The 20,980-nt window shown below is 42.0% G+C and overlaps 1 protein-coding gene across 2 annotated transcripts in view; it reads right to left on the bottom strand.

Annotated features, from left to right (window-relative positions):
* Cdc14a (cell division cycle 14A) overlaps window positions 1–20,980 on the bottom strand; it is a 156,248-nt gene that overhangs the window by 105,760 nt on the left and 29,508 nt on the right. For both annotated transcript variants that reach the window (XM_051185623.1, XM_051185622.1), the window contains exon 4: window positions 20,465–20,557. In XM_051185623.1, the coding sequence (XP_051041580.1) occupies window positions 20,465–20,557 (93 nt within the window). The remainder of the gene's footprint in view (window positions 1–20,464; window positions 20,558–20,980) is intronic.

Raw genomic sequence — 20,980 nt, 5'->3', positions numbered from 1 at the left:
TACACATATGGAGCTTAGAAAAAGGCTGTGTAAGAAACTGCTGACCTGAGCAAAGGGAGCTCATGGACCCCAGTCTGATAGCTGGGAAACCAGCATAGGACCAACCCAGATCCCCTGAATGTGGGTGTCAGTTAGGAGGACTGGGCAGCCTAGTGGATCAGTATCTATCCCTAGTATATGAATGGATTTTGGAAGCCCATCCCACATAGAGGGTTACTCCCTCAGTCTAGACACATGGGGGAGGGCCTAGGCCCTGCTCCAAATGATGTGACAGACTTTGAAGACTCCCCATGGAAGGCCTCACCCTCCCTGGGGAGCAGAAAGGGGATGGGATGGGGGTTCATGTAGGGGACAGGGGAGGACGGGAGGGTGGAGGAATAGGGATTGACATGTAAAACAAGCTTGTTTCAAATTTAAAATTTAAAAAAAAAAAAAGGAAGACAGGAAGGAAGGAAGGAAGGAAGGAAGGAAGGAAGGAAGGAAGGAAGGAAGAAAAGGACAGAAAGAAAACGACTGTGTAGAGTCAATTCTCTCTTCCTGCATTTGTGTGAGTTCCAGGGATCAAACCTAGATGGCAAGAACTTGACCTTCTGAGCCATCCTGCTGGTTTCATGTTGTGTTCTTTATGATAATGTTTAACTTACAAATTAGGCCCAACGAAAGATTAACAACAAGAACTAATAACAGAAAAAAAACTTGTAACCGCCTGCTATGATAGAAGCCATGTGAATGTATTCTCTCAAAATACCTTCTTCTCCCATTTCCACCCTGCAAACTGCAGTGCCTGTGTGATCAGATGAAGTGAGGTGGATAATAGTAACATGACAAGGACCACTGCAATATAAACCGTGAGATCGGAAGACAGAGATTATATACCAAGACAGATGGCAGATATGGTAACTGACCCCCATAAGCTCATAGGGAGTGGCACTATTAGGAGATGCGGCTTTGTTGGAGCGGGTGTGGCCTTGTTGGAGGAAGTGTGTCACTCTCTGTGGGGTAGGCTTTGAAGTTTCCTATGCTCAGGATACTGCCCAGTGTCTCACTAGGCTTCCTCCAACCTGCAAGAGATAGGACTCTCAGCTACTGTGTGCCTGCACTCCTCCATGCTCCCTGCCATGATGATAATGGACTGAACCTGTGACATTCTAAGTGAGCCACCACAGTTAAATACTTTCTTATAAGAGTTGCTATGGCCGGGGTTGGTGGCACATGCCTTTAATCCCAGCGCCCAGGAGGCAGAGGCAGGTGGATCTCTGTGACTTTGAGGTCAGCCTGGTCTGGCTAGTTCCAGGACTGGCTCCAAAGCAATACAGAGAAACCCATGGTGTCTCTTCACATGGTGTCAGGGATAAGGAGGAATTGAGTGTCATGTGGGGTAATACAATGATGGAGAGACTGAGCTGGAATTCTACCTGCACAATTTTTACATGCTCAACACGTGATCACTCACGCCTGGGGCTCTGAATCCTCTGCAGGGAGGTTTCCTAGCTCATTCATTCCTTTACTCATTAAAAAGTTGGTACCAGGACTATGGTTCTGCTGTGATGGGTCTGACCATGTTTTTGTTTGGAGGAATTTTGAGTTTGGTACTTTGGGTTTGGAAGGCAGTGGAGTGTTTTAAGCACTGCTTAATGGGCCATACTAGTAGAAGAATGGAAGACAGGGGTGCTAAGAGCTATTTGAACTGTCGGCTGACTCAAGAGGCTTCAGAGGAGAAGAATTTTAGTATATGGTCTAGAGATCATTCTTGTGATATTTTGGTGAAGAATGTGACTGGATTGTGCCCTTATCTGAAGAGTCTGCCTGAGGTTAAAAGGTGTGCACCACCACCCCCCCCCACAGATGACTATGGGGATTTTTGAAGGAGGACTAAATGCATTTTGCATTATGATACTGTTATAAGTATTTGCGGGGGCGGGGGGGGGGAGACAAGGAGTAGAATGCAATAGTTTGAAAGTAATTGGCCCCCATAATCTCATAGGAAATGACACTATTAGGGGGTGTGATTTTGTTGAGGTGGGTATGACCTTGTTAGAGGAAGTATACCACTGAAGGGATGGGCTTTGAGGCTTCCTATGCTCAGGACACTGCCTAGTGTCTCAGCTGACTTCCGGTTGCCTGCAAGATATAGGACTCTCGGCTACTTCTTCAACACCATGTCTGCTTGAACACCACAATGCTCCCTGCCATGATGGTAATGGACTGAACCTCTGAAACTATAAGTGGGCCACTCCAATTAACTTTTCTTTGTAAGAGTTGCTGTGGTCAAGTTGTCTCTTCATAGCAATTGAAACCCAAACTAAGATAGTCACTAACCGTCAGGCGGTTACTATATACAGTATGAATCTGCTGGACACAGGGACAATTCATAGCCTAGAATCAGGTAGTAAAAATTTCACAATACTATATCATACTGGTACACAACTTAACACTTTTGGATTATTTTTGGAACTTTCCTTGTAAAATGTTAGGGCCACAATGACCTGAAATCTCAGAAAGTGGTGTCAGGGATAAGGAGGAATTGAGTGTCATGTGGGGTAATACAATGATGGAGAGACTGAGCTGGAATTCTACCTGCACAATTTTTACATGCTCAACACGTGATCACTCACGCCTGGGGCTCTGAATCCTCTGCAGGGAGGTTTCCTAGCTCATTCATTCCTTTACTCATTAAAACCACAGAGACAGATAATAAGTGGACCACAGGGGACATGGATATGAGTGAGCATCATCTTTCCTCCAGAAACGGGGAGAGTACAGCAAGTGACTCTGGGAAGCTCGACATAGAACACTAGAGACAACAGGGGAAAAGCCATACTGGAGTTTTGTTCTGAGTGAGATGGTAAGAAATGACATGGTGGGCAACAGGGACAGGAAGGCTGAGGGAGGCAGACAATCAGAGAGGAGAAACACCAGGAAGAGACTGTATTAAAAAAAAAAAAAAAAAAAAAAAAAAAGCTTTGTATTATTTTGACTAAATAAGAAGTTCCTCCAAACAAGCTCACTAAATGACTCACACCTATTCCTTGACTCGGCCTGCAATATGTACCATCCCACAGGAAGGCTTGTCTCTCCGCTCATTAGTTTGAATATAAATGGCACCCCCTACCAAACAGTTTATGGGATCAAGAAGCAACTTTAAGTGTTTTCTGCAGGCAAAGATGAAGGAAACACCCAGCAAAGCTATTCATCTTTGTTAACCATGACTTTGCGACCAACCTATATCTCCAGTTTTAGATCACTATCAATTAAAATTAATAATAATAATAATAATAATAATAATAATAATAATAATAATAACCTGGATTTACAAAAAGAAGGCAAAAGTCCTTCAAGCCCTGGTCATGGAAAAGAAAGGCAGGGCCAGAGCCATCAAGGTTGAGGCAGAGGGGCAACAAGGAAAAAAACTAATAAAGACACAAGGAATCAGAGGCCAGAGGATCAGTAGAGATTGAGGCTACCCAGGGCTACAGAGCAAGACTAGGGACAGGGGTAGAGGAAGGGGAAAAGAAAAGGAAAGAGGGAGGAGGGAGAGCCAGAGGAGGAGGACGTGGGAAATGAAAGGAGAAAAGTAACCTTGGGGTCCAGTGGCTCACATGGCACTGTTGATGTTGTTTGCTAATGTAGCAACCACATCTCAAGTCTAAGTCTCTTAGCGCTTGTCTACAGAGCAAGCAGAACAGGAGCTGCAATGGGCTCTCCTTTAAAACTTCAGGAAGTTGCAGACAGAGAGGGTTTGTAATGAATTGATTCATTTTCCACAAAGGAAAAGAGGTGTAATTCAATATGCAATAAATAAGTTATATAAATATAATTGCCTTATATCAAATGGAGTTTCTTTTTTGGGGTTTGTTTGTGTGTGTGTGTGTGTGTGTGTGTGTGTGTGTGTGTGTGTTTGGTTAGTTGGTTTGAATTTAGGGCTTTGGAGGAGTTTGTTCTTTTGTTTGAGACAGAGTGTCACTATGTAGCCCAGGCTAACCTGGAACTCACAATCATCTAACCTCAGCCTCCAAATGATGGAATTACATGTGTGTGTCGCCATATTCAACTTGGGGGAGTGGGGACAGTCGTGAAATAAAATCCACACTTTAAAATTATGCAATCAAAAATCCATTATAAACCTAAAGTATACAGTTTGAGAACATCCAGACTCTCTCAGTACTGACTTAGCAGGCTCAGGCTGCCTATGCAGGGCCCCAAGGTGACACCCAAGAACCAGCTTTCCTCATTCAAGGTTATTCCCAGCAGCCCATTTTGGCTGCCAGGCAAAAGAGAGGAAACTCAATGAGAGACATTTGAAGTGATTTAAATGTTAATATGATAAGAATAAATCTCTATTATTTGAGCACTTAAAGCAAACAGCTTTTCTTATACCTCCAGTTTCAGCTGACTAAAATCCCCTGGAAGTTGTATATGTTCATCATTTATCAGTGGGAATCTCTGAGAAGTTCAAAATACCCACAGGTTTCCTTCAACTTGATTACATTAATTGAGGCTGATCTTAAGAAGCCAAAAAAATTACCCACACATTTGGTGCCAAAATCCAGGCCCTTAAAATCATGCAAAAACATCCCCAGTACTGATTTTGTTTTGTTTGAGACAGCCTTATCATGTAGCCCAGGCTGGCCTGGACATCTCTCTATAGTAGAGAAAGACTGTGCAGTCCAGATCCTTCTGGCTCTATCTCCCAAATGCTGGGATTACAGGCATGTGCCACTACGCCCTATGTGATGCTAGGACTCGAACTCAATGATTTATGCATGCTAGGCAAGCACTTGACCAACTTAGCTACATCCCCACGCTGATTTTTTTTTTTTTTAATAAAACAGAACAAAAGAAAGTAGCATGCCTCACATATATAATGTAAAAACCTCCCCATGGGCTGGAGATTGTGGCTCATTGGTAGATGCTTGCCCAGCATGCATAAGGCCCTGGCTTCAGTCTCCAGCACTGTGTATAACTATGTGTGATAGCACCCACCTGTAATCCTAAGCACATGAGAAGCAGAGGCAGTTAGGTCAGAAATCCAAGTCCATCCTCAGATACAACTTGATTCTAATTCTGAGCTGCATGACCCTTGTCTCAAAAAAGGAAGCGGGGAGAAGAAAGGAGCCGCCTCATGAGGTCATAAACCTTTGGTTTCAATTATACACGTGAACAGCGGGTGGAGATGTGAGGTAAGGAGGAAAGGGGACAAATTCTGTCCTGAGATACTTGCCTCACCCCATTTCCTTCTCCCATTCGCCTATCACTCTGCCTCCTGCTCAGGCCCCCACAAACATCACCAGAGCAAATCTAAAAAGAGCTACTATTGCATCTGGCTGGAAGACAAAGGTGAGTGGGGATTCACCCAGTTAGCCAGGATCAACACTCAGCTGTCACCTGACTGTGTATTTGAAACACTACAGTACATCTCAGAAGGGCAGAGCCTTCCTTCTGGCATTCCATCTTCAATCCTTTAGCTACTGGTCTTCAAAATGGCGCTTCTGCTATCTGACTAAACAAAGCTCTAGCCCAGAGACTCCACTGTGGTCTTTCTCAAACAGAGAGATTGATCTTGGACAAACCACTTAATCTATCCGGCTGTGTATCTAGCAGGTCTGAAGCAGGACTCTTGAGTTTCCTATGGAGACACCCCAGTAGCCCTGTGAAACTGGATCCAGTTTCCTAATCCAACATGTCTGTTTTAAAGCTAAGAGAAAACATTAATACCATCCCATACACACAGTTTTAAAATTTACCCCAGTTTGATCATGAAGTGACATCACGTTACCATAGGAAATGTCATAAAGATTTTAAGGAACTTTTTAGTTCTTATTTCCTCAATGGATATATGTAGTAAAAATGCAGTTATGTATGCATAAACACACATGGGAGGGGAGGCTCATTCTGTAGCTGACTGGCCTTGAACCTGTGGCAACCATCCTGCCTTAGACTCCAAAGGCTAGGATAACAGGTTTGTGAACATGTCTTCCTAGCTCTCTCTCCCTTTTTCTTTATATGGTGTCGTTGTTGTGTACATGTGGAGCTCAGAGGACAACTTTGTGAATATTACTTTCCTCCTTCTGTGTTTAAGTGGGCTCTAGTGTCAAACTCAGGATGCCAGCTTTGCTTGGCAACCACCTTTACCTGCTGAGCTGGCTCAGTGGTAGGAACTGAACCTACACCTTTAACAGGCTAGGCAAGTGCTCTGTCACTGAATTCACTCTGTGGCATGCAGGTGCTTGAGCACAGAGGAGGCATGTTTTCAGCTTTCCAGAATGAGTAGATTAAAAAAAAGTACTGAAAATATGTATGCAGTATATTGAGACAGATGCTTTCTGCAAACAAAAAGGGAACAGCTACTTTTCCTAGCTCATAGCTAGTGCTTACTAGCGGTATTGTGCTCCCCATTCGCAAAAGGCAAGCAGAACATCAGTCTTGAAGAGACTGAAGAACAGCATACAGATTTTAGGGAGCCAGAGCTGTTAAAAAGTCACCAAAAATACAGGCTTACAAGAATAAAAAATTGGCCAGTTTACAGGCAATATCACAAAAAGAGTACTTGCCTATCAACCCACTAAAGGAAGGAACTGCAAACAGGAAACCAGTCAGCCACAGCCATGTCCCACCCCTCCCTTCCTCCCTGCATGATGCTATGGTTAGATTTACAAGGAAGGATGACAGGCTGCTCATCTCTGCCATCTGCTGAGTTACTGTTTTAATAAGTGCTTAATGTAAACGTCCTTACTATACTTTTGAACCAATGCTTTTCTTGATAATTTTTGCCTACCTTCTAAATAACATGTTCAATCTACAGATTTAATGATGAAGCAGTTGAGAAATCATAATTCACAGATGAATTATAAGCTCATAAAGAAAGGAAGTAATATGGTTGGTGGGAACGGCAAAACAAATGTGCAATTTAGCCAACCAGACATCAATTTCCAGTCATTTAAACACATGTGCACTCACTTTAACCACTTTTAAATAATGAATGCCCAGCCCCACTGTTACATCTACACCTAAGGCTCAGGGAACAACATGGAAGCAGAAAGATGCCAAGATCCAGAAGACCAGGACATCTGCTGTGAGATAGGAGGGCGGAGAAGGAATTCAAAGCCAGCTCAGGCTACACGGTGAGTTCTAGACCAGATTGAGCTATGTAGCACCCCATCTTAAAAAACAAACAACAACAACAAAATAAAAACAACAACAACAAGAATAATGAAATGATAGTTTATAGCAATTAAATTCCCAAAATCGTAAGGTTCATATACAATAGACACACGTATAGGAACAGAAAGATGGCTCAGCTGATAAAGGCACTTGCTACAGAGTCTGACTCCTGAGTTCAACCTCTGCAAGCCACTGGGTAGAAAGAACAAAATCTCATTCAGGGTACTGTCTCACACTCACTCACACACACACACACACACACACACACACACACACACACACACACAATTAAAGCACTGATAAAATTTAAAATCCCACACAATGCCAATTGTACAAACTGCTTTAAGTACAACAGTCTGTCCCACAAGCCTTAAACACTGAGTTTTACAATGAAGGGAGAAAAGAAAATGCCTGTTAATCCTACCTCTAGCCATCTAAAGATTAAAAGTCCACTTTTAAAAGAACATTTGAAATCACGCCTCAGCATTTGGGCTAAGAACAAGCATAACAACATTTATAATTCAAAAAAATGTTTCATGTGCTATAAAAAAAAATGTAGAAAGTACTAAGTGGCAAACAAACTGCACTGTACCCTGTCAGAGGGGTCAGTGATGGGGGCCACAGACTGCATCGGAAACACACTGAACCTACATGGCAAGCTTTCTTTTTTTTTTAACTGTGGGGAGAGGGGGAAGACTCTCCCTGCAGCTTCTTGTTAAATTATTCTCTTTTTAAATTTCCCACTTTCTCCTCCAATGTTTTCCCTTATGTGACACTTCCTTACCAACTTGTCCTGCTGGGATTGGCCATCCCAATCCTCCTCCTCTCCTCTCTCCTCTCTCTCTCTCTCTCTCTCTCTCTCTCTCTGTTTGGCTCCACGTCCTCTCAGAAGGTTGGAATCATTTACCTTCAACCTTTGAACTGTGCACATGTCTGCTCCAAAGCCTTTATTGAATGAATGCCTATTTCTCCAAGCTTCATTTCCATTGCACACTTCCCACAATTAATTTACTGCTCATGCATTCTCCCTACCCACACACCTTTTTTTTTTTTTTTTTTTTTTTTTTTGTTTTGTTTTGTTTTGTTTTGAGACAGGGTTTCTCTGTGTAGCCCTTATTGTCCTGGAACTCACTTTGTAGAGCAGGCTGTCCTCAAAATCACAGAGATCCATCTTCCTCTACCTCCCGAATGCTGGGACCCAAGGCCATTTTTTAAATCTATTGACTTCTTTATGTTCTTTAGAACCCATCATGGTGTCAGGTGGGGCTCATAGGAGCTAAACAAATATTTACTGGAGTAATCAAGGCCTGACTACACATCTCACAAGAGAGAAGTTTATTTGGTTTAAATAGATTCTTCCCTTAAACATGAAAATCACATCCTAGGAGGAGAATGGAAAAAAAACTCATACTCACATCTGAAGAACTAGATTAAGCAATAATCAGATTAACAACCACCTGACCACTACTGAGCCGAAGAAAGACTTATGCACACAATGGGCTGACAGGGCACAAAAGGAGGGAGGTGGCTTTCAGATGTTCAGAGCTGTGCTCAAGGGAATAGGAGGAGGCCCTGACACTGAAAACTTGGGAAGGCGACACAATGTCCCTCAGCCCAGAACTTCCAGGGATTTCTAATGCTTAGAGTACTGTCACAAAATGTCACCTTTATAGGCAAGGCCTCCTTCAGGCTCCATGCCTCTATTAAGCATGGTATTATTACTCCTGCCCATGAAGATAAAAGAACAGGAGTTTGAATAAGTAAAAGTTTGCTTGTGACATGCGACTACTGAGTAGGTTCAAGGCCGGGCTGTGGCTGTGCCAGTGTTGCTTTCCAGCAGACGGGGTATGGCACCAATTAGAAGATGACATACTAGCACAGTAAAACCATATGAACAAGTTTATGTGTACTCTATAGAATAAAAGACAGACATGCACGGTTAAAAGTTCACAAACCTCAGCCTGGTCATCCCTAGTGCAGACATAATGTCTGGCTCAGACTACACCTAGTTAATCTATAATGTAGATCTCCAGCAAGGCAAAGATTTAAAGGTAAGCTCAGGCGGTTCCAATGTGGTTGCCACCTCTGCCCAAGCATCCTCAGTATCTCAGAAAATAATGTTTCCTCTTGCTTACTATATAGCAGGCTGGCTGGCCTTGAACTCACTATGTAGCCCAAACTAAGTCAAGTTCACCGTTCCTGGTTTCAACCTCCCAAATGCTGGATGTGTAGATTTCAGCACTATAGCAAACCAAAAATTCTTAATTCTTTAACTCTGAACTTAAATTTTAAGTTAAATAAATCACATTTATTGTAATTTCTCCTATGTTTACTATATATACATACACACACACCCACCCCCCATTTTCTTCAGACATCATGGCCTGAACCAAATTCTCCTTGACCTAACTGTGATAACCTTGTAAACCAAATACAGTAACACAAAGTAAGAGCTTGGGCTTGAGGTTCATGGCAAGAGTCTCATTAATATTCTTTTTTAAGATTCACACTTATTTTTTTATTCTATGTGTAAGAGTATTTTGACTGCATGTATGTCTGTGCATCACACTCATGTGCAAAGGCCAGAAGATGGTACAAGATTCACCTGGAACTAGAATTACAGACAGTTGGGAGCTGCCATGTGGGGGCTGGGACTCAAACCCAGGTCCTCTGGAAGACTAGTCAGTGGTCTTAACCACAGAGCCATCTCTCCAGTCCCTCATTAACATAGTTTTGGCATTTTCAAGTCTTATGAGAATGTTTGGGTGTCCTGAGATCTATGCACCCTGGTTTTCCACCTGCACAGAGTAATACACACTGGAAAGCAAATGTCTTATTCAAATGTGAACTGTCCAGTGCCAGAGTCATGGTAAAGAGACCTCACCAGTACGTGTCACTACGGCCTCCAGGAACCACATCCATCCAGCACCCTGGCCTTACGATCACCCCCAGGACAATCCTTTCTGTGGGTCCCCAGTGAACATGAGGTCCACTGTATTGGTATCTCTTTTTTTATTCTTACGAAAGTTTTAGAAGAAAGGGCTTTAACCAGACTCTCCATGCTTTCAGATAAGGAAGCAAACACAGAAGCTTCTTAGTCATCCTGGAAATCACCCACGAGAGAAACAATGAACAAAGCCCTGCCTGAACAAGGTAACCAATACTGTGAAACTAGACGCTTAAAAATGGTTCCAAGAGCTGGGCTATACCTGTGCCAGTGGAATGCTTCCTAGCATGACTGGCATCCTGGGTTCGATCCCCACACTGCTCAAACTGTGTGTGCGTGGTAGAGTGGGACTACAGGATCAGAAGTTCAGAGTCAGCCTCACTACACAGCTTGTTGTTTTTGTTTGTTTTGTCTCTAATAGTAAGTTGTATGGAATGTATATTTTACCACAACAAAAACAGAAAAATGAAAGTTTTTTTTTTCCTTTTTAGGAAGATAAGTCATTCTTATTTATTAAGTCAGCTATCAAATTTGATTCTGTATCAGTTGGCTCACATACGACCTCAGATATTCTGAGAAATGAAAGACACCATTTATACTTTTATGTCCAACTTGACCCTTTACAGTGGGTTTATTCATTCAATGTTAATTTACAGGCATCTCCTTTCTAGCCAGTGTGTCTCTGAATGGATGTCTGGTTCCTAGACACAGCTAGGAAACAGCTGCTGCTCGAGACACCTGCCTCTTCCCCACTGGAGATCCTAGTGACTTCTGTGTGGTCATCTCCCATTCTAGACCTACCCATGGTTCAGTGGAGCAGGAAGCTTCTAGGACTCTGCCTTAGCCTTATGGCCAGCTTCCAACTCAACTAGCAAATACCTAGACCTAACCCCTTGTTAAATATTTTATCACCCTCTAGTAGGGCAGTGCACAAAACAGATAAGGTCCCTACCCTTTGGTCTGGGAAACAGATAATAAGCAAGTAAATGCACAAGCACATGAGTAACTTCAAAGACTGGGTGCTGACAGGAAAAGAAAGTAGCAAAGAGCTAGGAGGTGAACAAGTGTTGGGGAGCAGGACAGAGTTTGATGATTAAAAAAAAAGCTCCAACACAGCAATATGGGGGGAAATGAACAAGTATGCAAAGGTCTGAAGTAAAAATGTTCTAGATAAAGAAAGCAGAAACATCAGAAGCCAAGAATAGTCAACTCCCAGATTTGAACTGGGGTCACGACACATCTCATTTTTATTTTTTAAAGACCATCCTGACAATTGCATGGAAAGTGAACACAAATGGAAACAAGAAAAGAGAGGAGAAAAAAAAAAAAGGCAGAAATACATGAAGATAAGTAATCAAAGAAAAATATGTCAGTGTCTTGATCTAGGTAACAGCATTAAATGGAAAGATGCATTCTGGTTCAGTATGTGTTTCAAGAGTTGGAGGCAGGCTGAGTCCCTGCCTGCCTGATCTTTAACCCCCATCCAGGCCTCTGCCAGAGGTGAGTCTGGGACCAGTTCAGGTCAAATCCCCCCCACACACACCCTTCCCTGGGAAGTCCCTGGGTTAGCCCCAAATCTCACACCCCATCCCCATATCCTGTCTCTAGACAGAAGAGTCCTAGTACTCTGATCCACAAACCACCCCATCCAGAACCTACTGTGTCCTACTCGGCCCTCTGCTCCACTGCTCTGGTTGAGCACTGGGCCAGGGTGCAGGTCCAACAACCACTCCATCTCCAGGAAACTCCTGGATCTGCTCTGAGCACACTGAACCCACCTATCCATGAGAGACCACCCTGAATCCCCTCCTGATCTTTGACCCCCATTGCAAGGCCTCTGCCAGAGGCAGACCTCTGAGAAAGCTTGGACCATCCAGAGTTACAGACATAGAACTCCTGACCCACCTACACACACCAGAAGAATAGAGCAGAGAGACTCCACCTGCACCCACTGGAAAAAACGATGGGAAGACCGCAATACAAGAAAACACCCAACAATAGAAAGATAAGCATGACACCACCAGAATCTAGGGACTCTACAACTAGACCTGAACACACCAAAGCAGATGAAGCAGACGATGACTTTAAAAATATCTTCATAAAAATGATAGAGGCCCTCAAAGACGATGTGAGAAAATCCCTTAAAGAAATGGAAGAAAAAACAAACAAAAAATTGGAAGAAATGAACAAATCTCTTAAAGTAAGGAAATCCAAGAAAAAGCAATCAAACAGATGAAGGAAACAGTTCAAGACTTGAAAACTGAAATAGAGACAATAAAGAAAACACAAAGTGAGGGAATGCTGGAAATAGAAAAACTGGGCAAATGATCAGGAACTAGACACAAGCATAACCAACAGAGTACAAGAGATGGAAGAAAGAATATCAGATACTGAAGATAAACTAGAGGAAAAAGATTCATCGACCAAAGAAAATCGTAAATCCAACAAATCCTTAACACAAAACATCCAGGGAATGGGGGACACTGTGCAAAGACCAAACCTAAGAATAATGAGCATAGAAGGAGGTGAAGAAACCCAGTTCAAAGGTACAGAAAACATATTCAACAAAATCACTGAAGAAAACTTTCCCAATCTGAAGAAGGACATACCTACAAAAGTACAAGAAGCATAACGAACACCAAATAGACTGGACCAAAGAAAAAAAAAGGCCCCTGGACACATAATAATCAAAACACCTAACATACAGAATAAAGAAAGAATACTAAGAGCAGCAAAGGAAAAAGGCCAGGTAACATATAAAGACAGACCTATCAAAATTACACCTGACTTCTCCATAGAAACTCTAAGAGTCCACGGATGCCAGCCCAGGCTACTATACCCAGCAAAACTCTCAATCATTATAGATGGAGAAAACAAGATATTCAATGACAAAGCAAGATTTTCACAATATGTATCTACAAATCCAGCCCTACAGAAAATTCTGGAAGGAAAATTCCAACCCAAGGAAGTTAAATATGCTCACAAAGACATAGGCAATAGATAATCCCACTTCACCAGAACCCAAAGGATAAAGCAGGGCAAATATATTCACAAAACCACAGCCAAAAACAAACAAGAATTAACAATCAATCATCCTTAACTTCCCTCAACATTAATGGTCTTAACTTGCCTATAAAAAGACATAGGCTAACAATGGATACAAAGACAGAATCCATCCTTCTGCTCCATACAAGAAACAAATCAAAGGAGATGAAGAAGGTCATTTTGTTTTCATCACAGGAGAAATCAAACAGTACAAAGTCTCAATTCTGAACATCTATGTCCCAAATACAAAGGCACCCACATTCATAAAAGAAATGCTACTAAAATTCAAAGCTCACATAAAATCTCACACACTCACAGTGGGAGACTTCAACACCCCACTCTCACCACTAGACAGGACCACCAGACAGAAACTTAACAAAGAAACAAAAGAACTAAAAGAAGTTATGACTCAAATGTGTTTAACAGACATCTATAGAACATATCATTCAAACACAAAAGAATATACCTTCTTCTCTGCTCCACATGGAATCTTCTCTAAAATCAACCACATACTAGGCAACATAACAAACCTCAACAGATACAATAAAATTGAAATAATCTCCTGTATCTCATCAGACCACCATACTTTAAAGTTGAAATTCAACAACAACACAAATTGCAGAAACCCTACAAACTCATAGAAACTGAACAATGCGCAATTGTACCATACCTGGGTCAAAGAAGAAATAAAGAAAGAAATGAAAGACTTCCTAAAATTCAATGAGAATGAGGACACAACATACCCAAACTTATGGGACACCTTGAAAGCAGTGCTACGAGGGAAGTTCATTGCACTAAGTGCCCATATGAAGAAAATGGAGGATAGTCACATTAGAGAATTAACAGCACAACTGAAAGCCTTAGAAAAAAATTAGGCAAACTCTCCCCAGAGGAGTAGACACCAGGAAATAATCAATTTGAGGGTTGATATCAATAAAGTAGAAACCAGGAAAACAATACAAAAAAAAAAAAAAAAAAACAATGTAACAGAGAGTTGGTTTTTCAAGAAAATCAACAAGATAGACAAATCTTTATCCAAACTAACCAAAAACCAGAGAGACAACATGCAAATGAATAAAATTAAAAACGAAAAGGGGGACATAACAATGAATACTGAGGAAATCCAGACAATTTTCGGGTCATACTTTGAAAACCTGTACTCCACAAAATTTGAAAATTCAAAGGAAATGAACAAAATTCTGGATAACTAACACTTACCAACATTAAATCAAGAACAGATAAGCAACTTAAATAGACCTATAACCCCTAACAAAATAGAAGCAGTCATCAAAAGCTTCCCAACCAAAAAAAGTCCAGGGCCAAATGGCTTCCGTGCAGAATTTTACCAAAAATTCGAAGAAGAGCTAATACCAATACTCCTCAAATTGTTCCACAAAATAGAAGCAAAGGTTCATTACCAAACTCTTTTTACAAGGCCACAATTACCTGGGTACCCAAGCCACAGAAAGACACAACTAAGAAAGAGAACTACAGACCAATATCCCTCCATGATCATTGATGCAAAAATACTCAATAAAATGCTAGCAAATCAAATCCAAGAACACATCAGAGAAATCATCCACCATGATGAAGTAGGGTTCATCCCTGGGTTGCAGGAATGGTTCAACATATTAAAATCTATCAGTGTGATCAACCATATAAACAAACTGAAAAACAAAAACCACATGATCATCTCCCTAGATGCTGGAAAAGCCTTTGACAAAATTCAACACCCTTTCATGATAAAGGTCTTGGAGAGATCAGGGATAACAGGAACATACCTAAACATAACAAAAGCAATATACAGTAAACCAACATCAAACAGAATGGAGAGAAGCTTAAGGTGATTCCTCTAAAACCAGAAACAAGACAAGGCTGCCCACTCTCTCCATAGCTCTTCAATGTTGGACTTGAAGTTCTAGCTAAAGCTATAAGACCACAAAAGGAGATCAAGGGGATCCAAATTGAAAAGGAAAAGGTCAAACTGATAAACAGCTGACCAACATCTTCAGCAAACTAGCAGATACAAGATAAACTCAAAAAAATCAGTATCCCTAGTGTATACAGATGACAAAGTGGCTGAGAAAGAAATCAGAGAAACATTACCCTTTCTAATAGCCACAAACTACATAAAGTATCTTGGGGTAATGCTTACCAAACAAGTCAAAGACCTATACAACAAGAACTTTGTGACTTTAAAGAAAGAAATTAAAGAAGATACCAGAAAATGGAAAGGTCTTGCATGCTCTTGGATAGGTAGGATCAACATAGTAAAAATGGCAATCTTGCCAAAAGCAATCTACAGATCCAATGCAATCCCCATTAAAATCCCAGCATAATTCTTCACTGACCTTGAAAGGATAATACTCAATTTTATATGGAAAAACAAAAGACCCAGGATAACCAAAACAATCCAGTACAATAAAGGAACTTCAGGAGGCATCACCATCCCCGACTTCAAGCTCTACTGTAGAGCTATAGTCCTGACAACAGCCTGGTATTGGCACAAAAATAGACAGACAAGTAGGCCAATGGAATGGAATCGAACTTCCTGATATTAGCCCACACACCTACAAACACCTGACTTTTGACAAAAGTATTCAATGGAAGGAGGATAGCATCATCAACAAATGGTGCTGGCACAACTAGATGATGGTGTGTAGAAGACTGCAGATAGACCCATGTCTATTGCCATACACAAAACTCAACATAACTCCAACCACACTGAATCTCTTAGAGAGAAAGTAGGAGGTACCCTTGAACAAATTGGTACAGGAGACTGATTCCTGAACATAACTCCAGTAGCACAGACACTGAGATCGACAATTAATAAATGGGACCTCCTGAAACTGAGAAGCATCTGTAAGGCAAAGGACACAGTTGACAAGACCTAACAGCAGCCCACAGACTGGGAAAAGATCTTCACCAAACCTTCATCTAACAGAGGGCTGATCTCCAAAATATACAAAGAACTCAAGAAACTAGTCAATAAAACACCAAATAATCCTATTTTTTTAAAATGGGGTAGAGAACTCTCCATAGAGGAAATCAAAAAGGCTGAAAGACACTTAAGAAAGTGCTCAGCATCCTTAGCTGTCAGGGAAATGCAAATCAAAACAACTCTGAGATACCATCTTACTCCTGCCAGAATGGCTAAAATTAGGAACACCAATGACAACTTATGCTGTAGAGGATATGGAGAAAGGGGAACACTCCTCCACTGCTGGTGGGAGTGCAAACTTGTACAGCTATTTTGGAGATTAGTATGGCTGTTCCTCAGAAAAATGGGAATCAGTCTATCACAGGACCCAGCAATCCCACTCTTAGGCATGTACCCAAATGATCCACATCCATGCAACAAAGACAGGTGCTCAACTATGTTCGTAGCAGCATTATTTGTAATAGCAAGAACCTGGAAGCAACCTAGATGCCCCTCAACTGAAGAATGGATAAAGAAGATGTGGCACAATGGAATACTACTATGCAGGGAAAAAAACAATGGAATCTTGAAATTCGCAGGCAAATGGATGGAACTTGAAGAAACCATCCTGAATGAGGTAACCCAGTCACAAAAAGAGGAACATGGTATGTAATCACTCAAATATGGATTTTAGACTTAGAGCAAATGATCACCAGCCTATAATTCACACCGCCAGAGAAACTAGGATACAAAGAGAAACCTAAGAGATTCATACAAGGTCCCTCACAGAAGGGGGAGGGCAGTGAGTGGAGAGAGAGCTGGGAAAAAGAGAAGGGGAGGAAAGCATGTGGGACTAGGAAGATTGAGTCAGGGGAGGAATAGATGAGAGAGAGAGAGAGAGAGAGAGAGAGAGAGAGGGAGGGAGGGAGGGAGAGAGGGAGGGAGGGAGGGAGGGAGGGAGGGAGAGACCATAAAAGAGGGAGCCATTATAGTTTGAAGAGAAAACTGAACCTAGAGAAATGTCCAGAAACGTACAAGACTGACCCCAACTAACAATCTGAGCAACAGTGGAAAGGCTACCTTAAATGTCCTTCCCTGATAATGAGATTGATGACTAACTTATCCACCATATTATGGAGCCCTCATCTAGTAGCTAATGGAAACAGAAGCAGACACCCACAGCTAAACACTGAGCCAAACTGGAATCCAGATGCAGAGAAGGAGGACAAGACCAGGCTACAGAAACACATAGAGACAGCTGACCTGAACAAGGAGGAGCTAATTGACCCCCAGACTGATAGCTGGGAAACCAGCATTGGACCGACGCAGACCCCCTGAACATGGGTCTCAGTTAGAAGGCCTAGGCAGTCTAAGGGACCTCTGACAGTGGAACCAGGATGTATCCCTGGTGCACAAAAGGACTTTGGGAGCACATCCCCCATGGAGGGATACTCCCTTAACCTAGAGACAGGAGAGAAGTCCTAGTCCCTACTCCAAATGACTTGACATATTTAGATAACTCCTCCTGGAAGGCATCACCCTACATGTGGAGTTGGGGGTGGGGTGAATGGGATGGGAGGGTGGTGGGGGGCATGGGAGGGAGAGAAGAAGGGAGTGAGGAAGAAGGAACTGGGATAGATATGTAAAATAAGAAAAACAATTTTTAAAAAAAGAGTTAGAGTTGGTCACCCTTCTGGGTATGTGTATGTGGGATGAGGGGACTGAGGAAGAGCAGTGGCTGCTAACTTTTGATTTGACTCGTCAATAGTAAGTAACTTTCCTGAAGGGGGTGGTCACTAGGGAAATTAATCAGTTTGAGATGGATAGGGGAAGGGTATGGTTCTTCACAATAAATTTGTGATAGTTTAGATATATGGTGTGGTATTACTGAACAGACAGTTCAGTAATTACATAGTAATTCTGCACAATAGGCAGGGGAGCCCTGATATTAACCAAATCTTATTAATGAGAAAGAGAAGCCAACACCACTTGAACAATGGCTGATGGCACGTTGAGAAAGAGAATTACTTCACTCTTAGGACATCTCTCTGATAAAACACATATACCTGTTTTGTCTCATGGGTTACCTGGCTGCTCCCAAGTTAGAGGCTGTTCATACTCACAGAAAATTCCCTCCTAAGAGTGAGACTTGCCCTCCTAGCAATGTTAATAAACTTACCTGATATATGTAACTCCTATTACTATCTTATGAGAATTGTGTCAACAATTAAGTGCATAGAGATCCATGAAGCAAAGGCAGAAATCTCTCTTTAAGAAATGACCACAATTCTGAATGTCATTTTTACATAACAGGACCCCCCTCCCAAAGGAGCACATTTACAAACCAGCTGGGAAATGGCCGATAAACAAGGAAAATCCCTCTCTACTGGGGACTGTGACTAGGTGTAAGACAAGCTCGCACTGACCTCAGCATTTCTCCCAGCAGGCCAGGCCTGCTCTTTCTCCTAGGGTTGCTTTAAAGTGACAGAAACTCCCACATTTGTTCTTTTCTCAGGCTACATTCTCATGAGTCCAAGGAATGTGCCATAGCCAGACTTCATTTCAAAAGTCTAGACCTAAGTGGTGAAATGGACAGCCACTCTACACAAAACTGGAAGGCCGGGTGGGAAGGTAAGAGGAAGGAAAGGAGGGGAAGAGGAGAAGTGGGAGGGAGGGATATGCAAATGCATAGCCTGACAGAGATCTTTTATTATTGCGGTTAAATAAGGATCAGGTTAAACAAATAGGCCGGTCACTACATTTTATGACACAGGACCTAAGAATAACATATTCACTAAACATCACAAAGCCCCACAGGAAAGACATTCTTGGTTCATGGCTTGAGTCAAGAGGTCAGAACAGCCTTTCCATATTTAATCATACTGTCAGTCAAGGGAGTATCAATTATCAGTGTAAGGTAAAAAAAGATAGCATGCCTGCTTAATTCAACCCCTAGCACTTTACCAACCCTTCCCACTAATAGCTGGCTTCTTAGGTATGCTCTTAAGATATGAACAATAGCCTGACTGACACCACAAATAACTCTAGAATCCTGAGGCCTGGAAGGGAAATTTAGGAGTCACAGTATCCAACCAACCCATTTACAGACAAGGAAAACAAAGAAAGCTGAGAGAGAAGGTAGCCTGACCCCTTCAGCACAGAGCCCCTTCAGGATGAAAACGTGTTTTATTGGTTCTTACTACTACTCCTTTTTTATATTCTCCCATGCTGTCTACAGAACAAGAAAAAGGGAGGCCACCAGGGACGACCCTGGGGTTTATAAAAGAAGTGAAAAGAACTAGGGATTTAAGTCCCAGAGCAAGAGCTGGGCTTACAGTGGACTATTAGCTAGTCCTCTTCCTTCCCGCAACTGCTGATGCCCCCCCCCCCCCGCTGTGCCACTAGGCCCCTCCCCCCCCCTGAAATTTGGGCTTGGTATGATAGAGTATGGTGTCTTCCATCAAGGTGTGCAAATGAGGGCTGGAAAAGTCACAAAGCAGCGAGCTTGGCCCTTCCTAGGAGTGAGGAGAAATGTCAGCATCCTCCCTTGCCTGTGAACCAGCAGATTCCTCAGTGGGCATCACACAACCCGGAGGAGCTAGTCCAGATCATAGGTACATTATAGCCCTGATGACATCTGTCTTCTTTTGGAGCAGTGCCAGCATATCCAGAAGTTTCCAGAAACTGTGACATGCTCATACAGAACTCATACTGACACTTCTGTACTTTCAGAGAACAAAACTCCTACTCAAACCTAACTTTCGTAAAGGTCACTTGTATAGATGAATGCATGGATTGATAAAAAAAAAAAAAAAAAAAAGAATTAACAATAATAATCCTCTCCTTTGTTGTCTAGAATGGGCTCTATCTCCCCCACCCCCCACAAAAAGAGCACTTGAAATTTTCCACAATATTATATCTCACTCATATTCATACCTCGTCTGTCCCCTTGGGTACATCCTCGCTAGGTATTGATGTTCTTTGCAGTAAAATGCTGATAACAGTAGAATTTGAGCTACATGTCATAATTCTATGAGTCTCTCCCTAAGTATCCAAAAATAAACCTATATCTAGATGAGATGGCTCATGCATGAAATCCTAACACTACAGAGGCTGAGGCAAAAAGACTAAGTCAAATTTAAGACCAGCCTGGGCTACCTAGTAAGTCCCAAGCCAGCCACAGAGAGGACTCTGACCCAGAGCAATAAAAAAAAATAAAAATTAATAACAATAATAGTGATGAGTAGTACTCCATTGATAGCAGTCCACTTTCCATTCCTGATCAGTTCCAGACCTGCTAATAATGCACCCGTCCCGTCCCACTGCAACGGGGCTTTCTATTTAACAACACCGACTTGATCACAAGAAATAATCGCAAGTGAAGTACTCACAGCATAAGCACCTATCAAGAATGCAGCATTTGCTCTTTTCCGCTGGTCGAAGCAGGTATAGTGCACTATTTTCTTTCTTGATAAACTGTATGACTAGAAGGAAAAAACAAAGAAGAGTGTTAACACAGGACAAACAGGCACAGGTTAGCATCTTCTCTCAAGTTGAGCTTGAGAGAAGTCTGGCTTCCATAGTATCTGGACTCGAGTATCTGGAGCTGAAAGGGCCCTACTAGCTCACTTTCCTGGGGGGGGGGGAACACTAATTCCCTTTTCTGCAATCCACCTAAATGTAAGAATTGACAATTTAACAAACACGGACGTCTCTGAGAAAGGAGACCAGTGAAGTTGGCAATAACTAAATTGTTGATGTTCCATTCACGGGAACCATTTCTAATAATTTATTCTTGACTTTGCACATATGACTTAACCACTCTTTATTCTCAGCACGACTCTCTGAGTCCAAGAGATATTGGTGTACCTTTCAGAATTTACAGTTTGAGATATGTCAACCATCCT

This window comes from Phodopus roborovskii, unplaced genomic scaffold (assembly GCF_943737965.1).
Source record: "Phodopus roborovskii unplaced genomic scaffold, PHOROB, whole genome shotgun sequence".
NCBI classification, from domain to species: domain Eukaryota; kingdom Metazoa; phylum Chordata; class Mammalia; order Rodentia; family Cricetidae; genus Phodopus; species Phodopus roborovskii.
Note: the sequence above shows the minus strand (reverse complement) of the source record. Positions and strands in the feature narration are given on the sequence as shown.